General features: G+C 40.9%; 1 protein-coding gene across 13 annotated transcripts in view; it reads left to right on the top strand.

Annotated features, from left to right (window-relative positions):
- BCL2L13 (BCL2 like 13) overlaps positions 1–22,562 on the top strand; it is an 85,931-nt gene extending 63,369 nt beyond the window's left edge. For 9 of the 13 annotated variants that reach the window (XM_047739561.1, XM_047739558.1, XM_047739560.1 and 6 more), the window contains one exon: positions 20,181–22,562. In XM_047739561.1, coding sequence (XP_047595517.1) covers positions 20,181–20,993 — 813 coding nt within the window. In that variant the 3' untranslated portion in view covers positions 20,994–22,562. The remainder of the gene's footprint in view (positions 1–20,180) is intronic. The other 4 variants (XM_047739568.1, XM_047739569.1, XM_047739571.1 and 1 more) reach the window with 3 other exon arrangements.
- Positions 22,563–25,370: the final 2,808 nt, after the last annotated feature.

Genomic DNA, 25,370 nt, shown 5'->3' with positions numbered 1-25,370 from the left:
TTTATTTATTTATTTGGCAGACAGAGATCACAAGCAGGCAGAGAGGCAGGCAGAGAGAGAGGGGGAAGTAGGCTTCTCACTGAGCAGAGAGCCCGATGCGGGGCTCGATCCTAGGACCCTGAGATCATGACCCAAGCCAAAGGCAGAGGCTTAACCCCTGAGCCACCCAGGGACCCCTAAACTCCAGTTCTAAGGAAGTCATTAATAGTGTCTGCCCATTTTACAAGGAGTTTGTGAAGATTAGTTAATTTCTGTCATGTTTAAGGCCTTCAGGGATTAATTTTTAATGTGCAGTAAACCTTGCTTGTTTGCATATGTTATGGTAGGCATCATGCTAGATTATAAGTATACAAAAGTTAAATAAAATATAGGCCCTACTTCAGAGCTCAGAACTGATTGAGGAGATAGAAATGTAAAACATTGTATAACATGTGTATAACATGTTATATGTGTAACATGTTATATCTTGTGGGGTAGGTATGTTCAAAGTGTAGTAGGAAGACAAAGGAGGGAGTGATTAATTGGGGTGCAGTTAGAAATAAAAGTTCAATTAGGAACACATCTTTTTTTTTTTTTTTAAGATTTTATTTATTTATTAGAGAGAGAGAGAGTGAGAGAAGGAATACAAACAAGGGGAGTGGGAGAGGGAGAAGCAGGACTCCCACTAAGCAGGGAGCCCAACTTGGGGCTGGATCCCAGGACCCTGGGATCATGACCTGAGCCGAAGGCAGACCCTTAACGACTGAGCCACCCGGGCGCCCCAGATTATAATTTTTTATTTTTGTTTATGTGGCATTAGAATTATAAGAAAAGGCTTTTGGGTTTTTTCTCTTTTTACCTTATTTTTTTTTTTAAGATTTTTATTTATTTATTTGACAGAGAGAAATCACAAGTAAGCAGAGAGGCAGGCAGAGAGAGAGGAGGAAGCAGGCTCCCCGCTGAGCAGAAAGCCCGATGTGGGGCTCGAACCCAGGACCTGGGATCATGACCTGAGCCGAAGGCAGTGGCTTAACCCACTGAGCCACCCAGGCGCCCCTCTTTTTACCTTATTTTTTTAACCCTGCCAGAGAGTGGCGAGTTAATAAAGATTGGAAATCACAGGGTTAATTTGTGGCCCCCAGCTCTGCCAAATATTAGCCTTGTGTTTGGGAGAAATTCATTTAACTTCTCTGAGCCTTAGTTTTATCAATTACAAAATGGGAAGAATAGTTCTGTCTCACAAAAATAATGATATAAAAGTATTTTGTGAAAATGCTACATTTTTACAAATGTCAGGTTTTTAGATATGTCTTTAAGAGTGTATATTTTTTTCCTCTTCCTGAGTCTGAAGATTCCTTTGCGCTTTGATTCTGATTTTTCATTGCCCTGCAGCACACTTAGGGCACAGACTAGTTGGCATAATATGATTTTCCCTGACTCATCCTTGTTCCCTCCCTCCGCTTTCTCACTGTCTTTCATTTCCTGGGATTGTGTTCCTACGTTAGAAGTAAGTCTGTCTCCTGAAAAGGGCAGTACAAGTCCACCGTGGTAAGGCTTCTCTTTTATTTTCTCCTATGTCATGTACTAAACTAGATACTTACTCTGAAAGATTTAGTTTTAAATTACATAAAAGCTTACTGGTGAAAATGTCATCTGATGTCTACCATAATATTTAATATTTAAGTAGTTTGAATAAAATTAATTTTTGCCTTTTTTCTCTTTGACTTAAAGCTTCCTATTTCTATTTTAGGAATAGAAAGACAGAGAAAGTATTTTTGTTTATAATCAAGGATATTTGAAGACTGTTCTAACAGTTTCTAACCTAAAAGTTCCCAGAAGACAGAGTTTTTATACTCTGGGAGGTAACACATAATTTGTGATCTAAAAATCACTAAGTGGGTTTTGTAACTGAACTAATTTTAGTGTAATGAGGTTAAGTACTGTTTCATCAAACCCATGTATTTTACTTGCAGGTGTGAGTATTCACTGCACTGTGTTTCCAAAATATATTTTTTGTGGGTCTTGGTTATTAGAATAGATGGAAAATTACTGGGAATATCTTTCCCACTTTGCATTTTTCTCATTTTAATTTAATAGTGATCTGAGAGGCATATGGCATACTGCTTGACTGAATGTAGAAGAATAATTACTGTTTCTATTTTTTAAGGGGACTACTTGAGGGATAGATACTGTATAATGGCCAAAAAGTAACCGTTGATGGTTTGTTGGTACATCTTAGGGCAGGTGAGTCCCTAGATGAATTTACCAGGGAATATGTCTTTGGAGTTCTGCCAAAGCATCTTCAGATGGAAAAGTTAAGTCTGTAAGGAGCTCAGTTTGTCAGCAGCTATGACCCTGTAGGTAAAATACTGCTTGAAGTGGCGGAATAATTTGTAACAATGTGAACCCAAAAAAAGGAAGCAAAATGCAGTCAATACAGGCAGAATAAAGCAGCCACTGCACATTTTTGAAATGGTTCTTTTAATGATCTGCAAGCTCCTTTTACTTTGTTCCTACCACCAAAACCAATGTTACATTATATTTTATCTTACATTTATTTAAAAATACTCCCCTTGTCTATTTCAGTTTCTTCTCTTTCCCTTTTTATTGGAAAGGTTTCATGCACATATCTTTGTGTACTTTGTGTACTTGCTTCAAGAAAACACCAAGAATAACCTTCTCTATTTACTTCTTGCCGTAATCTCAGGGGAAAACATCTGTAAGGTAATCAGGAGACTACAGCCTAAGAGTTCGTTTCATGTAGTTGATAAAAGCATGGTCCTGGTAGGTAAACTGCCTGAGCTTAAATCCAGTTCAGTGACTTTGAACGATAATCCTCTTTGGTTGATTCAGTTTCCTGGTTTGTAAAATGGAAATAATAATAAGGCTTACCCCATAGCCTTGTGAGGTTTAAGTAGGTCAGTATCAGTAAAATCTTCAAAAGGACACGTGGTAGGAGTGCGTGCAAGTTAATGCATGTTACTGACAAGCAGTTCTTTTTTTTTTTCCTCAGTAGTTTATTCTTTTTTGTTGTTGTTTACATACTTGTCTCTCTTTTTTTAAAATTTTTAAAATTTTTAAAATTATGTTCAGTTAGCCACTGTAGTGGCTGTAGTGTTCAGTGATTCTAGTTATGTATAACATTACTAGTTATGTATAACACCCTGAGCTCATCACACAAGCAAGTTCTCATAACAGGCTCAGAGACCCTGGGGCAAGTTACTTAATCTCTCTGGGCTTTCTCTGGTTTTGTTTTTATTTTTGTTTTCAAAGAAAGATATAGTTCTCTGATTGTTCGTGCATACTTAAACTCTGATAGTTGGTCTAAATTAGTTTTATGTTTTTTTGAGTCCTGGAAGTTACTCCTTTGTGTTTTTTATATCAATGGGACTACAAAGATATTTCCAACAACAAATATTTTGTGCTAAAAATGATTTTAGATTGTTGGACCGGCTCTAATACTACTTGTAGATGTTATTCCCCCTAAGGTACTAAATTTTTTTTTTTTAAGATTTTACTTATCCATTTGGCAGAGAGAGAGAGCAAAAGCAGAGGGAGCAGCAGGCAAAGGGAAAGGGAGAAGCAGACTTCTGCTGAGCAAGGAGCCTGATGTGGAACTCTATTCAGGACCCTGGGACCATGACCTGAGCTGAAGGCAGACACCTAACCAACTGAGCCACCCATGCACCCCTAATGTGCTAAATCCTAAGATTTAGCACAAATCCCAAATACCCAAGATATTATCTAAAAAAGCTCTTTAGGGCGCCTGGGTGGCTCAGTGGGTTAAGCCGCTGCCTTCGGCTCAGGTCATGATCTCAGGGTCCTGGGATCGAGTCCCGCATCGGGCTCTCTGCTCAGCAGGGAGCCTGCTTCCCTCTCTCTCTCTCTCTGCCTGCCTCTCCATCTACTTGTGATTTCTCTGTCAAATAAATAAATAAAATCTTTAAAAAAAAATAAAAAAATAAAAAAGCTCTTTATCTTTTAGTGAAAGCCTGCTCTTCACTAATAGCAGTAATTGAGAGAGAGACCTCTATTTTTATATTTTTGCTTTATATGAATTGGTCCCAGGAGTAAAAGTCTCAGTGGGCATCTATTCTTTCTTTAATGCTTCTTACATAAGAGCACAAAATTTTTGGTGTATCTTCATTAAAATGTGATGTTCCAAGTAAGAAATAAGTTGTAAGGCAGGGAAGGCCATGACAGCAAGGAAAAAAGCAATTAAATCTGAATTGACTTCTGAGCCATTTATTATTCCAAAGTTGTAATTTGGCAAAGTTGAGAAAGGGAACAAAGAGTGTTCATAACCCTTTTGTTAGCTTTAAGCTGTTAAAAATAAAGCAAAATGTCATTTTACGGTTAATTCTATTTCAGTTTGTTAAGTTTTCCCTTATTTCTTCATGATGGAATTTTTGAAATTTCTGTTTCATTTGTTTTGGTTTGCAGCCCTAAAGAAAAAGCAGCAAAGGTCTCCTTTCTGAGAATTAAAATTTTTACCTTTGGTTTTATGGTTCTTTTGTTTTTGTTGTTTCTTTTTTAATCAGTTCTTGCTATTAGAGTTTCTGTTTTTAGAAGTGCAGATAAGTGACTTGTTGAGAATTCTTATCAGTGAGCACTTCAGACTGCTCTGACCCTTGGATAACCCTTCTGTTTGAAGAGCTCTGTAGTTGTAAGGCGGCTCTGTGAGTCCAGCTGTACTGTACGTCTCTTGAAGTGGCATGGAAACAGATTACAAAACTTGTAGAGTGTGAAAAGAGTGAGAGCAGATGTGATTCTAAGACTAAGAATAAACAGCATGAGAAGTTAAATTCCTTACCTCTTAATGACTCAGTTGGGAGGTGAGGGTAGTTAGGAGCACTGTTTGTTTTTTTATATGAAAATTTGACAGTATTGGGGGAAGGCTAACAAAAACACACGGTTTGAAGTTACTTGTAATGAAGTAACTGACATTCTTTGACTATTTTGCATAACTCTGAAATACACTTTCTTTGAGCAAATAGGGTAGTTTTACTTGCTTCTGGGGTCAGAGACCGTGATCGGTTCATTCAATGGCATAATTCTGTTAACACTTTTCCAGCTTCTTCCTCTTCACTTAACAAAAAGAAGTTTTTAGATGTTGAGTTTCAATAATGAAGAAAAAGAATGTAATCTTAAGTAGGGCCTCATTTCCCTTTTTTTTTTTTTTAAGCTACTTTGCAAGGTTTGAAGATAGAGGATTACAAAGTTGCTGAGCCATATTTAGTTTCTCATGTGGATATTTTGAGAAAGCAAATAAATGAAACAAGTGTCCTAAAGTCAAGTCAGTAAGGGGCAATTATGTACATCGTGCTACCTTATGCTATCACTACTCTTCTTTCACTGCCTTTTTTCCCTCCCTGTAAAATTATTCTTTATATGAGCCATTATTTCTGTCTTCACAATGAAGCTCCTTGAAGAGATGCAGATAAACTCTTGAATCTATAAATGATGTGGCAAAGAGAAATCCCTTTGTAACAAGGTGTTAGAGGATTTGTGTAACTAATTAGAATTGTGTTCTGGCAAAGATCTAGGTAAGTACAATTTCACAGGAAAACTGAGTTTAGCTGTTGATCTGGCTTTGGTGATTGGGTCTTCCTTACTCTTGGGCCTCCAGGTATACTCCTCCAAAAAGGTTACAGAAATTGTTCCCTGGGTAGCTATTTTCATTGTGTTAACTACTGTCACTCTCTGTTATTGGTGGTTCATCAAGAATCAGCAAACTCAGAATGTTCCTATAGCCACTCTGTAGTCTTAATCATCTTACTTCTTCCTTTTCATTGTGCTAGAGTATGATTGGGCTTTGGGTAGGATATTGAGGGAGCCAAATTGATTACAGCCATTATACCCATTTTTGTTTCGCAAGATACAATACCTGGGTCCCGGGGCGCCTGGGTGACTCAGTGGGTTAAGCTCCTCCTTCGGCTCCGGTCATGGTCTCAGGATCCCGGGATCGAGCCCTGCATCAGGCTCTCTGCTCAGTAGGGAGCCTGCTTCCCCCTCTCTCTGCCTGCCTCTCTGCCTACTTGTGATCTCCATCTGTCAAATAAATAAATAAATAAATCTTTAAAAACAAAACAAAAATAAACCTGGGTCCCACCTTCAAAGATTCTAATTTGATTGTCATGGGTTATAACTTTAGCATAGGTAGACTTAAAAAAATCACAGGTGGAAAAAAAATCACAGGTGTCTCTAATTAGGCAGCAGAGTTTGAGGGCTGCTGTGTTACCTAATCTCCCCAACTAGATTTTAGACCCCTTGAAACAAATTTTAATCTTAAAATTCTTAAACTTTATTAGATAGCTGATTATATGTTTATTAGTTAAACACAACTAAAGAATAAAGAAGCCAGTTGTTTAAGTTTTCGAAATAAATATCACGAAAGCCATGGTGAATTACAAATTTTTTAGTGAGTAGTGTAGAATACCAAGAAAGGGAATGATGGTTGTAGAGCTCAATCAGGAAATGCTTCTTGAAGAAGTATAGTCACATCTTGAAGAAGTGTGAGAGACTTATGTTGGAAAGCAGCAGGGCGTTGGTTGGATGTGTTGTGGGATCAGGCTTATGTGATTTGGACTGACCGTGACTAAGAAAGGCAAGACTTTGTTTATTTGTTATGTTCCAATCTTTTGCATTTGAGCCATTTGTGATATATCCTTTTTTTTTTTAAGATTTTATTTATTTATTTATTTGACAGACAGAGATCACAAGTAGGCAGAGAGGTGGCAGAGAGAGAGGAAGAAGCAGGCTCCCTACTGAGCAGAGAGCCTGATGCGGGGCTTGATCCCAGGACCCTGAGATCATGACCTGAGCTGAAGGCAGAGGCTTTAACCCACTGAGCCACCCAGACGCCCCCATTTGTGATATATCCTAAACTGAGTTTTGGTTATGAAAAAAACAGTCAAAAAACAGTCCTGAACTTGTTTGATCCTGCTCAGACCTCCACTGGGTGTCTGTCTTCTCTGTGTTTAGTAGAAAAAGTTGGCTAACAGATGTGTTTCCTCTTCAGAGAGGCTTGCAGGTCTAGAACAGTAGGTTATGAGACATGTTATGTTCTGTCTTTGTGATTCCAAGGCAGCAGTCCTGCACAAAGAGAAATGACAGCTGTTCCTCTGTGGAAAAGATCTCAGATTCATAAGCTGGATCGGCTTGTCTAAGTTCCCCCCAAATTAATATTACTCTATTAATATAATATATATAATTCTATTAATATAATATGTGTGGGATTCTATAAGGCACTTGGCATAGGGCTGAGAATAAAATCAGTATAATGAAGATGTTTAAAAACATACTTTAATCTCTAGGGACTTAGTAGGGATGTAAGACAGATACACACAATTTACTATATATTTTTTAATTTTATTTCATTTTTTAAAAAAGATTTTATTTTATCTTTATTTTATTTTATTTATTTTAAAGATGTTATTTATTTATTTGACAGAGAGAGACAGAGTGAGAGACGGAACACAAGCAGGGGGAATGGGAGAGGGAGAAGTAGGCTTCCCACAGAACAGGGAGCCTGATGCGGAGCTTGATCTCAGGACCCTTGGACCATGCCCTGAGCTGAAGGCAGACACTTAACAACTAAGCCATCCAGGCGCCCCTAAAGATTTTATTTTTAACTAATCTCCACACCCAGTGTGGGTCTCAAACTTAGAACCCCAAGATCAAGGGTCACATTATCCACTGACCATGCCAACTAGGTACCCCTCCTTCTCTAGGTTTTAAACTATATTTTAAACTCTTGGCAGGAGGCAGAGATTTTAGTGTTTTATCACTGACATCTAAAGAGCAATAAGAAGCAAACTACTTTCAAAAATAGGAGAAATCCAGTAGGACTCCCAGGATTTTGGCTTAGCTGACCGGTGAAATATTTTTTTGGTCTCCAAATTGGATTGTAACATCAAGGAGACAGGATCTTTGGCATTAGTTTTGGTGAAAGATAATGATTGCTTATTTTATTTATTTATTTTTTTTTTTTTTAAAGATTTTATTTACTTATTTGACAGAGAGAAATCACAAGTAGGCAGAGAGGCAGGCAGAGAGAGAGGAGGAAGCAGGCTCCCTGCTGAGCAGAAAGCCCGATGTGGGGCTTGAACCCAGGACCTGGGATCATGACCTGAGCCGAAGGCAGCGGCTTAACCCACTGAGCCACCCAGGCGCCCCATGATTGCTTATTTTAGAGTAGTAGCAGAAAATGTTGAGAGGAGGGGAAAACTATATTTTGCTATATTAAGATATAGTAAGAATATTTTGAGATATATTTAGTATTTCCTGATGAAACAGAAGGAGAGGATGATGATGAGGTAGATGCTTAGCTAAAATAAAAACTTAAGGGGGACGCCTGGGTGGCTCAGTGGGTTAAGCAGCTGCCTTCGGCTCAGGTCATGATCCCAGCGTCCTGGGATCGAGTCCCACGTCGGGCTCCTTGCTCGTCAGGGAGCCTGCTTCTCCCTCTGCCTCTGCCTGCCATTCTGTCTGCCTGTGCTTGCTCTCTCTCCCTCTCTCTCTCTGATAAATAAATAAAATCTTTAAAAAAAAAAAAAAAAAAACTTAAGGGAGAGGAGTCAAGATGGCGGAGAAGTAGCAGGCTGAGACTACTTCAGGTAGCGGGAGATCAGCTAAATAGCTTATCTAAAGATTGCAAACACCTACAAATCCAACGGGAGATTGAAGAGAAGAAGAACAGCAATTCTAGAAACAGAAAATCAACCACTATCTGAAAGGTAGGACTGGCGGAGAAGTGAATCCAAAGCGACGGGAAGATAGACCGCGGGGGGAGGGGCCGGCTCCCGGCGAGCGGCGGAGCAACGGAGCACAAAATCGGGATTAAAAGTCTGTTCCGCTGAGGGACATCGCTCCAGAGGCTTAACCAGGGTGAAGCCCAGGCGGGGTCAGCGTGGCCTCAGGTCCCGCAGGGTCACAGAAGGATCGGGGGAGTCTGAGTGTCACAGAGCTTACCGGTATTAGAACAGGGAAGCCGGCTACAGAGACAGAGCCGAGGAGTGAGCTCTCAGCTCGGGGTTACCTTGAACCGGTCGCAGGCTCGGTCAGCTCGGAGCGCGGCCAGAGGCAGGGTGACGGGAGTAATTGGGCGCTGTTCTCTGAGGGCGCACTGAGGAGTGGGGCCCCGGGCTCTCGGCTCCTCCGGGCCGGAGTCCAGGAGGCCGCCATCTTCATTCCCGTCTTCCAGAACTCTACGGAAAGCGCTCAGGGAACAAAAGCTCCCAAAAGCAAACCCAGCAAACCCGAGTGGATTACTCAGCCGGCCCCGGGTAAGGGTGGTGCAACTCCGCCTGGGGCAAAGACGCTTGAGAATCACTACAACAGGCCCCTCCCCCAGAAGATCAACGAGAAACCCAGCCAGGACCAAGTTCACCTACCAAGGAGTGCAGTTTCTATACCAAGGAGAGCGGCGGAATTCCAGAGGAGAAGAAAGCAAAGCATGGAACTCATGGCTTTCTCCCCATGATTCTTTAGCCTTGCAGTTAATTTAATTTTTTTTTCTTTTTCAATTTTTTTTCTCTTCTTCTGCTAATTTTTTTTAACTTTTACCGTTTTCTTTTTTAACGTTTTTTAAATAGTTTATCTAATATATATATATATATATTTTTTTTTTTTCCTTTTAATATTTTTTCTTTATTGGCTTTCTTTTTTTAATAGTTTTTTTTTTTTCTTTCTGAACCCCTTTTTATCCCCTTTCTCCCCCCTCACGATTTGGGATCTCTTCTGATTTGGCTAAAGCATATTTTCCTGGGGTTGTTGCCACCCTTTTAGTATTTTACTTGCTCCTTCATATACTCTTATCTGGACAAAATGACAAGGCGGAAAAATTCACAACAAAAAAAAAGAACAAGAAGCAGTACCAAAGGCTAGGGACCTAATCAATACAGACATTGGTAATATGTCAGATATAGAGTTCAGAATGATGATTCTCAAGGTTCTAGCCGGGCTTGAAAAAGGCATGGAAGATATTAAAGCAACCCTCTCAGGAGATATAAAAGCTCTTTCTGGAGAAATAAAAGAACTAAAATCTAACCAAGTTGAAATAAAAAAAGCTATTAATGAGGTGCAATCAAAAATGGAGGCTCTCACTGCTAGGATAAATGAGGCAGAAGAAAGAATTAGCGATATAGAAGACCAAATGACAGAATAAAGAAGCTGAACAAAAGAGGGACAAACAGCTACTGGACCACGAGGGGAGAATTCGAGAGATAAGTGACACCATATGACGAAACAACATTAGAATAATTGGGATTCCAGAAGAAGAGGAAACAGAGAGGGGAGCAGAAGGTATGTTGGAGAGAATTATTGGAGAGAATTTCCCCAATATGGCAAAGGGAACAAGCATCAAAATCCAGGAGGTGCCAGAGAACCCCCCTCAAAATCAATAAGAATAGGTCCACACCCCGTCACCTAATAGTAAAATTTACAAGTCTTAGTGACAAAGAAAAGATCCTGAAAGCAGCCCGGGAAAAGAAGTTGGTTACGTACAATGGTAAAAATATTAGATTGGCAGCAGACTTATCCACAGAGACCTGGCAGGCCAGAAAGAGCTGGCATGATATATTCAGAGCACTAAATGAGAAAAACAGGGGCGCCTGGGTGGCTCAGTGGGTTAAGCCGCTGCCTTCGGCTCAGGTCATGATCTCAGGGTCCTGGGATCGAGCCCCGCATCCGGCTCTCTGCTCAGCAGGAAGCCTGCTTCCTCCTCTCTCTGTGCCTGCCTCTGTGCCTGCTTGTGATCTCTCTCTGTCAAATAAATAAATAAAATCTTTAAAAAAAATAAATAAATGAGAAAAACATGCAGCCAAGAATACTATATCCAGCTAGGCTATCATTGAAAATAGAAGGAGAGATTAAAAGCTTCCAGGACAAACAAAAACTGAAAGAATTTGCAAATACCAAACAAACTCTACAGGAAATATTGAAAGGGGTCCTCTAAGCAAAGAGAGACCCTAAAAGTAGTAGATCAGAAAGAAACAGAGACAATATACAATAACAGTCACCTTACAGGCAATACAATGGCACTAAATTCATATCTCTCAATACTTACCCTGAATGTTAATGGGCTAAATGCCCCAATCAAAAGACACAGGGTATCAGAATGGATAAAAAAACAAAACCCATCTATATGTTGCCTACAAGAAACTCATCTTAAACCCGAAGACACCTCCAGGTTTAAAGTGAGGGGGTGGAAAAGAATTTACCATGCTAATGGACATCAGAAGAAAGTAGGAGTGGCAATCCTTATATCAGATCAATTAGATTTTAAGCCAAAGACTATAATAAGAGATGAGGAAGGACACTATATCATACTCAAAGGAACTGTCCAACAAGAAGATCTAACAATTTTAAATATCTATGCCCCTAACGTGGGAGCAGCCAACTATATAAACCAATTAATAACAAAATCAAAGAAACACATCGACAAGAACACAATAATAGTAGGGGATTTTAACACTCCCCTCACTGAAATGGACAGATCATCCAAGCAAAAGATCAACAAGGAAATCAAGGCCTTAAATGACACACTGGACCAGATGGACATCACAGATATATTCAGAACATTTCATCCCAAAGCAACAGAATATACATTCTTCTCTAGTGCACATGGAACATTCTCCAGAATAGATCACATTCTTGGTCCTACATCAAGTCTCAACCGGTATCAAAAGATTGGGATCATTCCCTGCATATTTTCAGACCACAGTGCTCTAAGGCTAGAACTCAATAACAAGAGGAAATTTTGAAAGAACCCAAATACATGGAGACTAAACAGCATCCTTCTAAAGAATGAATGGGTCAACCAGGAAATTAAAGAAGAATTGAAAAAATTTATGGAAACAAATGATAATGAAAACACAACAGTTCAGAATCTGTGGGACACAACAAAGGCAGTCCTGAGAGGAAAATATATAGCGGTACAAGCCTTTCTCAAGAAACAAGAAAGGTCTCAGGTACACAACCTAACCCTACACCTAAAGGAGCTGGAGAAAGAACAAGAAAGAAACCCTAAACGCATGAGAAATCATAAAGATCAGAGCAGAAATCAATGAAATAGAAACCAAAAAAACAATAGAACAAATCAACGAAACTAGGAGCTGGTTCTTTGAAAGAATTAATAAGATTGATAAACCCCTGGCCAGACTTATCCAAAAGAAAAGAGAGAGGACCCAAATAAATAAAATCATGAATGAAAGAGGAGAGATTACAACAAACACCAAAGAAATACAGACAATTATAAGTACATACTATGAGCAACTCTATGCCAACAAATTTGACAATCTGGAAGAAATGGATGCATTCCTAGAGACATATAAACTACCACAACTGAACCAGGAAGAAATGGAAAGCCTGAACAGACCCATAACCAGTAAGGAGATTGAAACAGTCATCAAAAATCTCCAAACAAAAGCCCGGGTCCAGATGGCTTACCAGGGGAATTCTACCAAACATTTTTTTTTTTTTTAAGATTTTTTTTTTTTTTAATTTATTTGGCAGATAGAGATCGCAAAGTGGGTAGAGAGGCAGGCAGAGAGAGAGGAGGAAGCAGGCTCCCCGCCGAGCAGAGAGCCCGATGCGGGGCTCGATCCCAGGACCCTGAGATCATGACCCGAGCCGAAGGCAGCGGCTTAACCCACTGAGCCACCCAGCCGCCCCAACCAAACATTTAAAGTAGAACTAATTCCTATTCTCCTGAAACTGTTCCAAAAAATAGAAATGGAAGGAAAACTTCCAAACTCATTTTATGAGGCCAGCATCACCTTGATCCCAAAACCAGACAAGGATCCCATCAAAAAAGAGAACTACAGACCAATATCCTTGATGAACACAGATGCCAAAATTCTCGCCAAAATACTAGCCAGTAGGATTCAACAGTACATTAAAAGGATTATTCACCACGACCAAGTGGGATTTATTCCAGGGCTGCAAGGTTGGTTCAACATCTGCAAATCAATCAATGTGATACAACACATTAATAAAAGAAAGGACAAGAACCATATGATACTCTCCATAGATGCTGAAAAAGCATTTGACAAAGTACAGCATCCCTTCCTGATCAAAACTCTTCAAAGTGTAGGGATAGAGGGCACATACCTCAATATTATCAAAGCCATCTATGAAAAACCCACCGCAAATATCATTCTCAATGGAGAAAAACTGAAAGCTTTTCCGCTAAGGTCAGGAACACGGCAGGGATGTCCGTTATCACCACTGCTATTCAACATGGTACTAGAAGTCCTAGCCTCAGCGATCAGACAACAAAAGGAAATTAAAGGCATCCAAATCGGCAAAGAAGAAGTCAAACTATCACTCTTCACAGATGATATGATACTATATGTGGAAAACCCAAAAGACTCCACTCCAAAACTGCTAGAACTTGTACAGGAATTCAGTAAAGTGTCAGGATATAAAATCAGTGCACAGAAATCAGTTGCATTTCTCTACACCAACAACAAGACAGAAGAAAGAGAAATTAAGGAGTCCATCCCATTTACAATTGCACCCAAAACTATAAGATACCTAGGAATAAACCTAACCAAAGAGACTAAGAATCTATACACAGAAAACTATAAAGTACTCATGAAAGAAATTGAGGAAGACACAAAGAAATGGAAAAATGTTCCATGCTCCTGGATTGGAAGAATAAATATTGTGAAAATGTCTATGCTACCTAAAGCAATCTACACATTTAATGCAATTCCTGTCAAAGTACCATCCATTTTTTTTTTCAAAGAAATGGAACAAATAATCCTAAAATTTATATGGAACCAGAAAAGACCTCGAATAGCCAAAGGAATATTGAAAAAGAAAGCCAAAGTTGGTGGCATCACAATTCCGGACTTCAAGCTCTATTACAAAGCTGTCATCATCAAGACAGCATGGTACTGGCACAAAAACAAACACATAGATCAATGGAACAGAATAGAGAGCCCAGAAATGGACCCTCAACCCTATGGTCAACTCATCTTCGACAAAGCAGGAAAGAATGTCCAATGGAACAAAGACAGCCTCTTCAATAAATGGTGTTGGGAAAATTGGACAGCCACATGCAGAAAAATGAAATTGGATCATTTCCTTACACCACACACGAAAATAAACTCAAAATGGATGAAGGATCTCAATGTGAGAAAGGAATCCATCAAAATCCTCGAGGAGAACACAGGCAGCAACCTCTTCGACCTCAGCCGCAGCAACATCTTCCTAGGAACATCACCAAAGGCAAGGGAAGCAAGGGCAAAAATGAACTATTGGGATTTTATCAAGATCAAAAGCTTTTGCACAGCAAAGGAAACAGTGAACAAAACCAAAAGACAACTGACAGAATGGGAGAAGATATTTGCAAAGGACATATCAGATAAAGGGCTAGTGTCCAAAATCTATAAAGAAGTTAGCAAACTCAACACCCAAAGAACAAATAGTCCAAGAAATGGGCAGAGGACACGAACAGACATTTCTGCAAAGAAGACATCCAGATGGCCAACAGACACATGAAAAAGTGCTCCACATCACTCGGCATCAGGGAAATACAAATCAAAACCACAATGAGATATCACCTCACACCAGTCAGAATGGCTAAAATGAACAAGTCAGGAAATGACAGATGCTGGCGAGGATGCGGAGAAAGGGGAACCCTCCTACACTGTTGGTGGGAATGCAAGCTGGTGCAACCACTCTGGAAAACAGCATGGAGGTTCCTCAAAATGTTGAAAATAGAACTACCCTATGACCCAGCAATTGCACTGCTGGGTATTTACCCTAAAGATACAAACGTAGTGATCCGAAGGGGCACGTGCACCCGAATGTTTATAGCAGCAATGTCTACAATAGCCAAACTATGGAAAGAACCTAGATGTCCATCAACAGACGAATGGATAAAGAAGATGTGGTATATATACACAATGGAATACTATGCAGTCATCAAAAGAAATGAAATCTTGCCATTTGCGACGACGTGGATGGAACTAGAGGGTATCATGCTTAGCAAAATAAGTCAATCGGAGAAAGACAACTACCATATGATCTTCCTGATATGAGGGAGAGGAGATGCAACATGGGGGGTTAAGGGGGTAGGAGAAGAATAAATGAAACAAGATGGGATTGGGAGGGAGAGAAACCATAAGTGACTCTTAACCTCACAAAACAAACTGAGGGTTGATGGGGGGAGGGGGGGTGGGGTTATGGATATTGGGGAGGGTATGTGCTATGGTGAGTGCTGTGAAGTGTGTAAACCTGGCGATTCGCAGACCTGTACCCCTGGGGATAAAAATATATGTTTATAAAATAAAAACTTAAAATTGGGATAAGATAGAGAAATGATGGAGAAGTGCTGTTTGTAGTTTGTCGTCTTCAGTAGGATAAGTGTTATCTTCTGGCTATCTGTAATTAATGATTTCAGCTGTTGATGGGTGTGCAGTCCTTATGCACTGTGTTTGGTTGTGAAGTGACTCTATAATCATGCATTAGTGACCAAGTCCCAGAACTGTTGAGTGATCTTATAGTACCATTGTAACTGATGAAGAGATGAGAGTTTAAAAGAGATCAAATCCCATAATATTATAGCCTTGAAGGTCTCATTTATGTGCAATTTGAAGCCTGGGAGAGGAGCCCATTTGAGGAAATAATACTAATGGCAGATCTTTTTAAAAACAAAAAAATAAGGGGCACCTGGTGGCTCAGTCAGCTGAACATCTGACTCTTGATTTTGGCTCAGGTCATGATGTCAGGATGGTGAGATCAAGCCCTGCATTGGGCAGGCTGGGCGTGGAGCCTGCTTAAGATTCTCTCTCTCCCTCTGCTCCGCCCGCACCCCACCTACACAAGCTTGCTCTCTCTCCCCGCAAAAAATAAATAAATAAAATCTTAAAAATACAAAATGAAATAAAAAATAAGATTATTAACTGGATGGGACGCCTGGGTGGCTCAGTTGGTTAAGCGGCTGCCTTCGGCTCAGGTCATGATCCCAGTGTCCCGGGATCGAGTCCCACATCGGGCTCCTTGCTCGGCAGGGAAACTGCTTCTCCCTCTGCCTCTGCCTGCCTCTCTGTCTGCCTGTGCTCACTTGCTCTCTCTCCCTCTGTCCCTGACAAATAAATAAATAACATCTTAAAAAAAAAAAAAAAGATTATTAACTGGCATAGACTTGTAGTTACTTTAGTACTTTACCCCCTCTGTTTCCTTTAACCTCAACCTTTTTTACAAGTATCCTTGCCCCCAAACAATTGGTTATTTTAATATCCAACTAAGTAGTAGTCTTGTTTTTTGTTTTTGTTTTTTTAAAGATTTTAAGATTTATTTATTTATTTATTTGACAGAGATCACAAGTAGGCAGAGAGGCAGGCAGAGAGAGAGAGGAGGAAGCAGGCTCCCCGCTGAGCAGAGAGCCCGATGCGGGGCTCCATCCCAGGACCCAGGATCATGACCTGAGCCGAAGGCAGAGGCTTTAACCCACTGAGCCACCCAGGTGCCCTTTTTTTTTTTTTTAAAGATTTTATTTATTTGACACAGAGAGACACAGCGAGAGAGGGAACAGAAGCAGAGGGAGAGGCGGAAGCAGGCTTCCTGCCAAGCAGGGAGCCCGATGCGGGGCTTGATCCCAGGACCCTGGGATCATGACCTAAGCTGCAGGCAGATGGTTAATGACAGAGCCACCCAGGTGCCCCAGTAGTAGTCTTGTTTAAGAATAAAAGTCCTGGGGGGGTGCCAGGCTCTCTGCTCAGCAGGGAGCCTGCTTCCCCTCTCTCTCTGCCTACTTGTGATCTCTGTCAAATAAATAAACAAAATCTAAAAAAAAGTATGCTGAAAAATATTGTTAAAAAAGAATAAAAGTCTTAACAGTCAATAATAAAAAGATAATAGAATTTTTATTTTTTTAAATTCTTAAAGATTTTTATTTTATTTCTTTGACGGACAGAGATCACAAGTAGGCAGAGAGGCAGGCAGAAAGAGAGAGGGAAGCAGGCTCCTTGCTGAGCAGAGAACCTGATGCAGGGCCCGATCCCAGGACCCTGAGACTATGACCTGAGCTGAAGGCAGAGGCTTAACCCACTGAGCCTCCCAGGCGCCCCGAATTTTTTTTTCTTTTTAATATTTTATTTATTTTAGGTAGAGAGCAGGGGAAGGAGCAAAAGGAGAGGAAAGGGGAGTGGGAAAGAATCTCAAGCCGACTCCGCACGAAGCACAGGGGCCCAATCCCACAACCCTGAGTTCGTGACCTGAGCCGAAACCAGGAATCAGATGCTTAACAAAATGAGCCACCCAGGTGCCCCAACAATAAAATTTTTAAATGGGCAAAAGATTTAAATAGACATTGTTCCAAAGAAGATAAATGGCTAATAAGCTCATGAAAAGATGTTCAGTATCATTGGTCATTAGTGAAATGCAAATCAAGACCAAAATGAGATATCACTTCACATCCCCGTTGGATGGTTTTAATTTAAAAAAAAAAAAAAAAAAAGACAGTAACAGGTGTTAGGATGTGGAGAAATTGGAATTCCTCTACATTCCTGGGAGGAATATAAAGTGGTACAGTTGCTTTAGGAAATAGTTTGGCAGTTCCTCAATAAATTAAACATAGAATTATATGAATATAGAATTATATTATATTTCACTTCTAGCTCTATCCTCAAAAGAACTGAAAGTAGATGGTCAAACAAAAACTTTTATGTGGATATTCACAATCACCAGAACATTTGAGAAACAACCCAAATGTCAACCAACTGATGAATTAATAAGCAAAATGTGGTCTATCCCTACAACAAAATACTGCAAAGCCTTAGAAAGAAAGAAGAGCCGAGACACACTACCACGTGGACGAGCCTTGAAAACATTACGTGCAGCGAAAGAGCCGAGACACAAAGGGCCGTGTACTGCGTGATTGCATTTATACGAACTTCCCAGGGGAAGGAGGAAGGGGTTGAGAGTGGGTGGGGGGCAGAAGCTTACTCTTTGAGATGATGGAAATGTTCAGGAATTAAAGAGTGGTGGTGTTCGCATACGTTGTGAATATACTAAAAACCATTGAATTGTGCGCCTAAAAATGGTCAGTGTTAGGTTATGTAAGTTTTATGAATGTAAATATCAATACTAAAAAAAGAGTATAAAATTTTTTTAAACGAACACCAATTTCTTTTTTACTTTATTTATTTATTTAATTGTTGTCGTGCCATAATGGAAGCCCAAGATTTGGGAATATCTTTTTTTAAATTTTTTTTAAAGATTTTATTTATTTATTTGACAGACAGAGATCACAAGTAGGCAGAGAGGCAAGCAGAGAGAGAGGGAAGCAGGCTCCCCGCTGAGCAGAGAACCCAATGCGGGGCTCAATCCCAGGACCTTGGGACCATGACCTGAGCCAAAGGCAGAGCCTTAACCCACTGAGCCACCCAGGCGCCCCTATGCAAGAAGTTTTTAGTCTTGATTGACTAATGAAATTATTCTACTTCATATGAATAGCAGCTATAATCAAAATAAAATAGGAATTAACTTGCCTTACATAATCCTATTCAGACTCTCTGTAGCATGTCTGAGTGTCATCCAGACATTCTGTAAAGCTTTCATTAGGTCTTTATGAACGTTGAAGTCCGTTGGTTCTCTTCCTGCCTTTTTTATTTATTTATTTATATTTTACTTATTTTTTTAAACATAGTTTCCACACCCAGGTTGTGGCTTGAACTCATGACCTCAAGATCAAGATTCACATACTTTACTGACTGAGCCAGCCAGGCGCCCCTCTTCATGCCTTCCTAATCACATTGTAACCTCTGGGTTCCCCTACCGTCCTGTGCATATACCTGTCTTAAAGCTTTCTGTATCCTATTGAAATTCGTTATTCATAGGTTAGTTTTCAAATCTAGACAGTGAATTTTTTAAGAACAAAAATCGAGTCTCATCTCATTCTTGTAACGCTGGTGCCTAACCTGGTGCCTAAGAGGCAATAAGCACTTGCTGGGTCCTATTAAACTAAACTGCTAAATGTGAAAACCAGGACTGGCATTATTTATTTTTATTACTTTGGCATGAAGAGTCTTCCTAGAGAGAGAAGGACGAGTCCTGCATTTCTGGCTTCCCTCTGGCCACTGCTCACATAATTTTAAAGTGGAGCTGTCCTTGTGGAGCTGAAAGACTCCATCGACTAACCATTTCCTATGAAATCGAGTCCATATTTCTTACCTGTCAGGTTTCCCAGGGTCCCTTTCCCAGCTGAACTTTCTATTCTTCATGTACACTGTGCACTACTTAAACTGGGTTACTTACTGTTCCCCTCTTTTATATTTCTGTGCTTTTACTGGTGGTGTGTCTTGTACATGGCTTTCACCATGGAACCTGACCCGTCCTTCAGATACCTAAAATGTTCCAGGAAGCTCTGTCATTTCCCTGCCTGCTACAGTCCTCACCAAAAGAAGTCCGCATCTTCCCATCTCAACTCTTTTTTTTCCCCCCATCTCAACTCTTATTAGCACTTGTACCGTAGGATAGCATTGCCTAAATGATCAGTTCCTTGAGAGCAAGATTCTTGCCTTTCTTTTCTGTGCTGTTTTGCATTCTCACTTCAAATATATATACATCGAGTTAAATATAAAAATCAAATTTTGGTTTTTTAGCTTCAAGGAAACTGGTCCAAGGACCATGTTGTTAAAAATTCTTCCTCTGCAGTGGTCTGTAGGTAAATGCTTCAATCAGAAACTTTATTTTATTTTTTATTTATTTCTAGAACTTCAGTTTAGGAAAGAATTTTTTTCCAGATTTATATTTGTTTTATTTTTTAAAATGCTTATTTATTTTAGAGAGAGAGAGAGAGAGTGCACGCACAAGCAGGAGGGCCCAAGGGAGAAGGACAGAATCTCAAGCAGACTCTGCGCTGAGTGTGGAGCCCGATGCCCAATGGGACCAAGCCCACCACCATGAGATCATGACCTGAACTGAAACCAAGAGTCAGACACTTATATATGTGCATTTATCAATCAGAGAGAGAGAGAGAGAGCACAAGCAGGGGGAGCAACAGAGAGAAAAGCAGGCTCCCCACTGAGCAGGGAGCCTGACGTGGAACTTGATCACAGAACCCGGGATCATGACTTTGGCCGAAGGCAGCTGCTTAACTGACTGAGCCACCTAGGCATGTCAGATACACATTTATTTAAATGTATTTACCATTCTTTGTATTGACTCTCCTCCTTCTTTTCTAGGGCACTGTCTTTAACCTTGAATCCGAGGAGGAGGAGTACCCTGGAATTGTTGGAGAAGATAGCAATGACATTTATATCCTGCCCAGTGACAACTCTGGACAAGTCAGTCCTCCAGAGTCTCCTACTGTGACCACTTCCTGGCAGTCAGAGAGCTTACCTGTTTCACTGTCAGCCAGCCAGAGTTGGCACACAGAAAGCCTCCCAGTGTCCCTAGGTCCTGAGTCCTGGCAGCAGATTGCAATGGATCCTGAAGAAGTCAAAAGCTTAGATAGCAATGGGGCTGGAGAGAAGAGTGAGAACAACTCTTCTAATTCTGACATTGTGCATGTGGAGAAAGAAGAAATTCCTGAAGGCGTGGAAGAGGCTGCCGTGGCACCCGTCATCTTGCCAACCAAGGAGCTGCAGGAGGTGCTCCCCGAAGCACCAGCTCCCTTGCTTCCACATATCACTGCCACTTCCTTGCTGGAGATGAGGGAGCCTGACACAGAAGGGATGACAGTGGAGAAAGTCAGCCCTGCTACATCTTTGTTCGTGGAACTCGAAGAAGAGAGCTTAATGAAGACAGAAGCAGCAATGGTTGAATCTGTTGAACGGGAAGCTGAGGTGATCCCCACCCTGGAACCCACAGCAACACTGCTGAGTGAAGAGGAGAAGCGTGTAAGGAGAGAGGGTCTTCAAGAAGGCCCCTCCCCTGCTGAAGAGAAGGCCAGCCCCCTGTTTGAGGGCAAATCTATACTGCTGTTTGGAGGGGCCGCCGCCATTGCCATCCTGGCTGTGGCAGTGGGGGTAGCACTGGCTCTGAGAAAGAAATAGCAGATTTTTCGGAAAAGAAAGAAGACATAAAAGATGTAAGGTTTTAGCTGTACTGACTGAATTTGAACCGCCAACAGCTGATTTGGACATTTGTGGAACACTCTGGGGTAATGGGGGACTTCTGCTCAACAAGGCAGTGATGGATCCGCACAGTAGGGCTTCAGGTAGAGGGCAATCACATTTGTCTGACTGTAAGCTCCAAGGGCCTTGACTTCTGCGAAATTCGGCATCTTACATGTCAAGCACTCCCTCTAGAACAGGGTTTCTCAGCCTTGGCATTAATGACATCGTGATTAATTCCTTGTTGTAGGAGGCTGTCCTGTGCGCTGTAGGATGTTTAGCAGCGTCCCTGGCCTCTACCCACTAAATGCAAGTAGCACCCTTCCCCCAGTTGTGATAACCAGAAATGTTTCCTGACATTGCCAAATGTCCCCTGGGGGCAAAATTGTTCCCGTGAAGAGCCACACCTCTACAGGGAAACGGTTAATTTTGGAGAATCTGGGATAGAAGTTCCCAGGCAAGAGGGCTTGGCTGTGGGCTCTTCAGCTGCTGACTTGTTCCTGCCCTTGGAATTTCATCTTTCCTGATGAACCTGCTGTGTTTTGCAGCCATTCCTTTGTGGCTCTTCTTTTCTTCCCCACCTTCTTAGTCCTGTAGCGGGAGGGTGCTCTCCCCTTATGTCTCAGCTGCCTCTCAGGTACTGCACTGCTCCTCTTCACCCCCAGGTTCTTTACAAGGCCCCATGGGAGAGTGCTTGCTCCGGGCCCACTAAGTCCCTGATGCTTCCTACAGCTCTACCTTGTAAAGATGTTGCCTTTAGTCATCTTAAAAAACACAAATATAAAAGAGACCTAGGGTTCCCTGCCTGAATGCAAGGGCAAGTAACTGGTGAGAGAGCAGTATTTGTCGGATTTACAAGCAGGATGACTTAGATGGCCTATCGAGGTCTCTTCTGGCCCTTTTAAATACGGCCACCATATGGAGCTTATGGTTACTTGCTGGCAGCATCTCTGTTGCTGGATGGTTACAGTCTATACTCTGGGCTCTGTGTTTTCCCTTTATCTGGCCTCAGTCTTCTTACTGGTCAGCTAGCTTCTCTGCGGTCTCTTGTGCTCTGTGATAAAGATTTTGTACTTGGTCTTACAGACCAATTGAATGATAACTCTTATTAAATACAGAAAGTCTCCCTAAATACTACTGAAATAAAAAGTAGCAAAAGAGAAGCTTGAATTTCTTGAGGCTACCCTTGAGATTCTAGTTTGGCTTTCACAGTTCAAGAATAAGACTTCTTCCCTGAACTCTTTACGGTCCAAATGCCAGAGTGATAAACCAAAATGATTCTAATCAGTATGTGATAGTTGAGAATCAGCATAACTTTCTTGCATCTGGCCGATTCCATCCCTAAAGGAGGGTGGGACTGTGTCTTTTCATGCGGGAGGATCAGTGTCACTATGCAGGACACACACGCTTGGTACAGGTCATCTCAGATTTATCTTAGTAAATGTAACAAATTACTTTTTAGATCCTGAAATTTGTAATAAAATTACTTTACTATCCTGATCACCAAAACTTATGTTTTAAATGTGCTTTCTTTTTTAAATTTATACTCTAAAATGAAATCTTCTCCTTAAAGCAATATTATGTCAAAGTTGGTTGAGGAAAGGTCTGAAGTGTGTTTGTCTGTTCAGCTTTATTATGCAGTGTGTCTTTTTTTTTTTTTTTTAGATTTTATTTGTTTATTTGACACACAGAAAGAGAGATCACAAGTAGGCAGAGAGGCAGGCAGAGAGAGGGGGGGAAGCAGGCTCCCTGCTGAGCAGAGAGCCCGATGCAGGGCTCGATCCCAGGACCCTGGGATCGTGACCTGAGCCGAAGGCAGAGGCTTTAACCCACTGAGCCACCCAGGCACCCCTGCAGTGTGTCTTTATATTCTGAGTTTTCATGTCTTAAGGAGTGATATTCTTAAGGGTTTTGATGCACTTTGATTAGAGTAGCTAGAGGTGGGGGGGGAATGCAATTAATTTAGGAAAGATGGTTTTCCTTGGACTCTGACAGTTGGCTCTGACATTGGGTTACTCTGTATTCTAATTGCTACTTTTTTTTTTTTCTTAAAGATTTTATTTATTTATTTGACACAGAGAGAGAGAGAGATCACAAGTAGGCAGAGAAGCAGGCAGAGAGAGAGGGGGGAAGCAGGCTCCCTGCCAAGCAGAGAGCCCGATGCGGGGCTCGATCCCAGGACCCTGAGATCATGACCTGAGCCGAAGGCAGAGGCTTTAACCCACTGAGCCACCCAGGCGCCCCTCTAATTGCTACTTTTGTGTTTGCATAGGGTAAGAGCAAACTGGTGAGTTATCTTGATTTTTTTTTTTCTCTTTCATAATAAAATGTTTTCCTTCCAGTGTTCACACTTTTAAACTCTGGACCCTCAAACCCATCCTCAAACCCTCAGACACATTAAAGTACTAGTAGAAGCCAGGTTTATTTGGGAGCTACTAAAAGGTGATCTGTGGCTAAGGATGTTTGTGTGTGTGTTCTCCACAAAAGGAGCTAAGATGTGTGACAGGATGCTGCCACGCCCCGATTGTCTCCCCATCTGTTGAATATTAACCCAAAGTGATCTGGTCCATTGTATCTTCCTGGCTACTGGTTAATACTCTTTTCCAGTGGCTTTCTCTAGAGTAGATCAATGTCGTTTCCTGAGTAATAGGACACGTCCCCATTCCTTCTTCACTTCCTTATCCTCTGCCTCTGGCAGTGTTAGGGAAATACCCTGATAAGGACTGCTTCTTACAGCAGCTCCCATTTTTTGCTATGAAAAAAAAAAATTCTCAACCTCCCATTTCCCTCTTTTTGGTGGGGTTGGTCGTAGGCCATTTCTTCTCCCCCTCCTAACTTATATTACATCTGAATCTAATGTAAAAGGCAGATTCAGAATAAATCCAACTTGCTTATTTACGGAGCTCAAAAGTGGAATTAAAAAATCATTTATCGTTCCTCATTCTTTGAACTACTCAGAAAAAGTGTGTGTTAAGTCCTCTAGAATTCTTAATTGCTTTATTGAATGTAATGACTTCTGAAAACTTGGCAAAAAGCCAGTGAAGATTTTTTTGAGAAAAAATACCAGAATTTAAGAATGCTATTTTATCCTCTCTGTATTAAAATAATAATTCTGGGCCCAAAGAAATCAGTATCTACAGTGTGCCTTAGGGGGACTCTTGCAATCATCACTGTTCTCTAGCAAGCTTTCTAGAAACCGAAAAGCAACTGAAATGGAAAAGCCATCTAGTTCATACACTGACCACTTCTGATACCTTCTGTTGCTTGCATTTCTGTACCATCTCTGCTGTCAAATGCAGCTGCTCCCTGGGTTTGTCCTGGGGGGAATTAACAGCCCAGAGATGGGGTTTTTTTAACCACAGCTACCATTAATTTCTTGTGGAAATTAATGTCCACAGCCTTTGTGCTAATTCTCTCTAATAATAATACAAAGTAATGCTCCTTGCCTTTTTTCCCTAAAGGCATGATGTGGACAAGTGTCATACAGAATTTTGAAATTATTTTAAGAGATGCTTTATAGAAATGAAAAGGTATTCTAGGTAAGATTTTGTCCTTTCTTTTAATTTCTGAGGTCTTTTTGCACAAATTTATCAAAGAACTTGAGGTGGTGATCATGTTTCATAGAGAGCCTGTTGACTATTTGGTTACTTATAGAAACAGTTTCTGGCCTCTGACCTAATTTCTTCACAGGCATGACAGTAGTCCCCTTGTCTGCAGCTTCATTTCCCGTGGCTCGGTTACATGCGGGCGATACGGTCCGGAAGCAGACGATCCTCTTTCTGATGTATCCTCAGAAGGTCAGTAGTAGCCTAATGCCTCGTCACAGTGCCTGGTCATTCATCTCCCTTCATCTCATCACATAGGCCCCTTAACATCTTACGCCAGGACAAGAGTGAGTATCAGTGCAGTAAGATACTCTGAGGGACAGAGACTACATTCGCATAACTCATTACAGTATATTATTATAATTGTTCTATTTTGTTGTTTTACTCTCTACTGTGCCTAATTTATAAATTAAACTTTACCACAGGGATGGACGTGTAGGAAAAATCATGTATAGGGATCAGGACGACCTGCAGTTTCAGGCATCCACCACCGAGGATAAGGGGGAGCTACCCTACTCGGCAACACAGTATGGGAAGTTTTCTTAAATGGAGGAATGAGATCTGGCGTTAGTGATCACCTCCTGTTTTACCATTCATCATTTAGGAGGTTCAGCTGTGAGTTGGGTTTGAGTTTAGGATACCTATTTTTTCTGTATTATCCTTTTCCTTAAAAAGTGTGGGTCATTTTAACAAATAGTTGAACACTTAGTTT

Source organism: Lutra lutra, chromosome 8, assembly GCF_902655055.1.
Source record: "Lutra lutra chromosome 8, mLutLut1.2, whole genome shotgun sequence".
NCBI lineage: Eukaryota > Metazoa > Chordata > Mammalia > Carnivora > Mustelidae > Lutra > Lutra lutra.
Note: the sequence above shows the minus strand (reverse complement) of the source record. Positions and strands in the feature narration are given on the sequence as shown.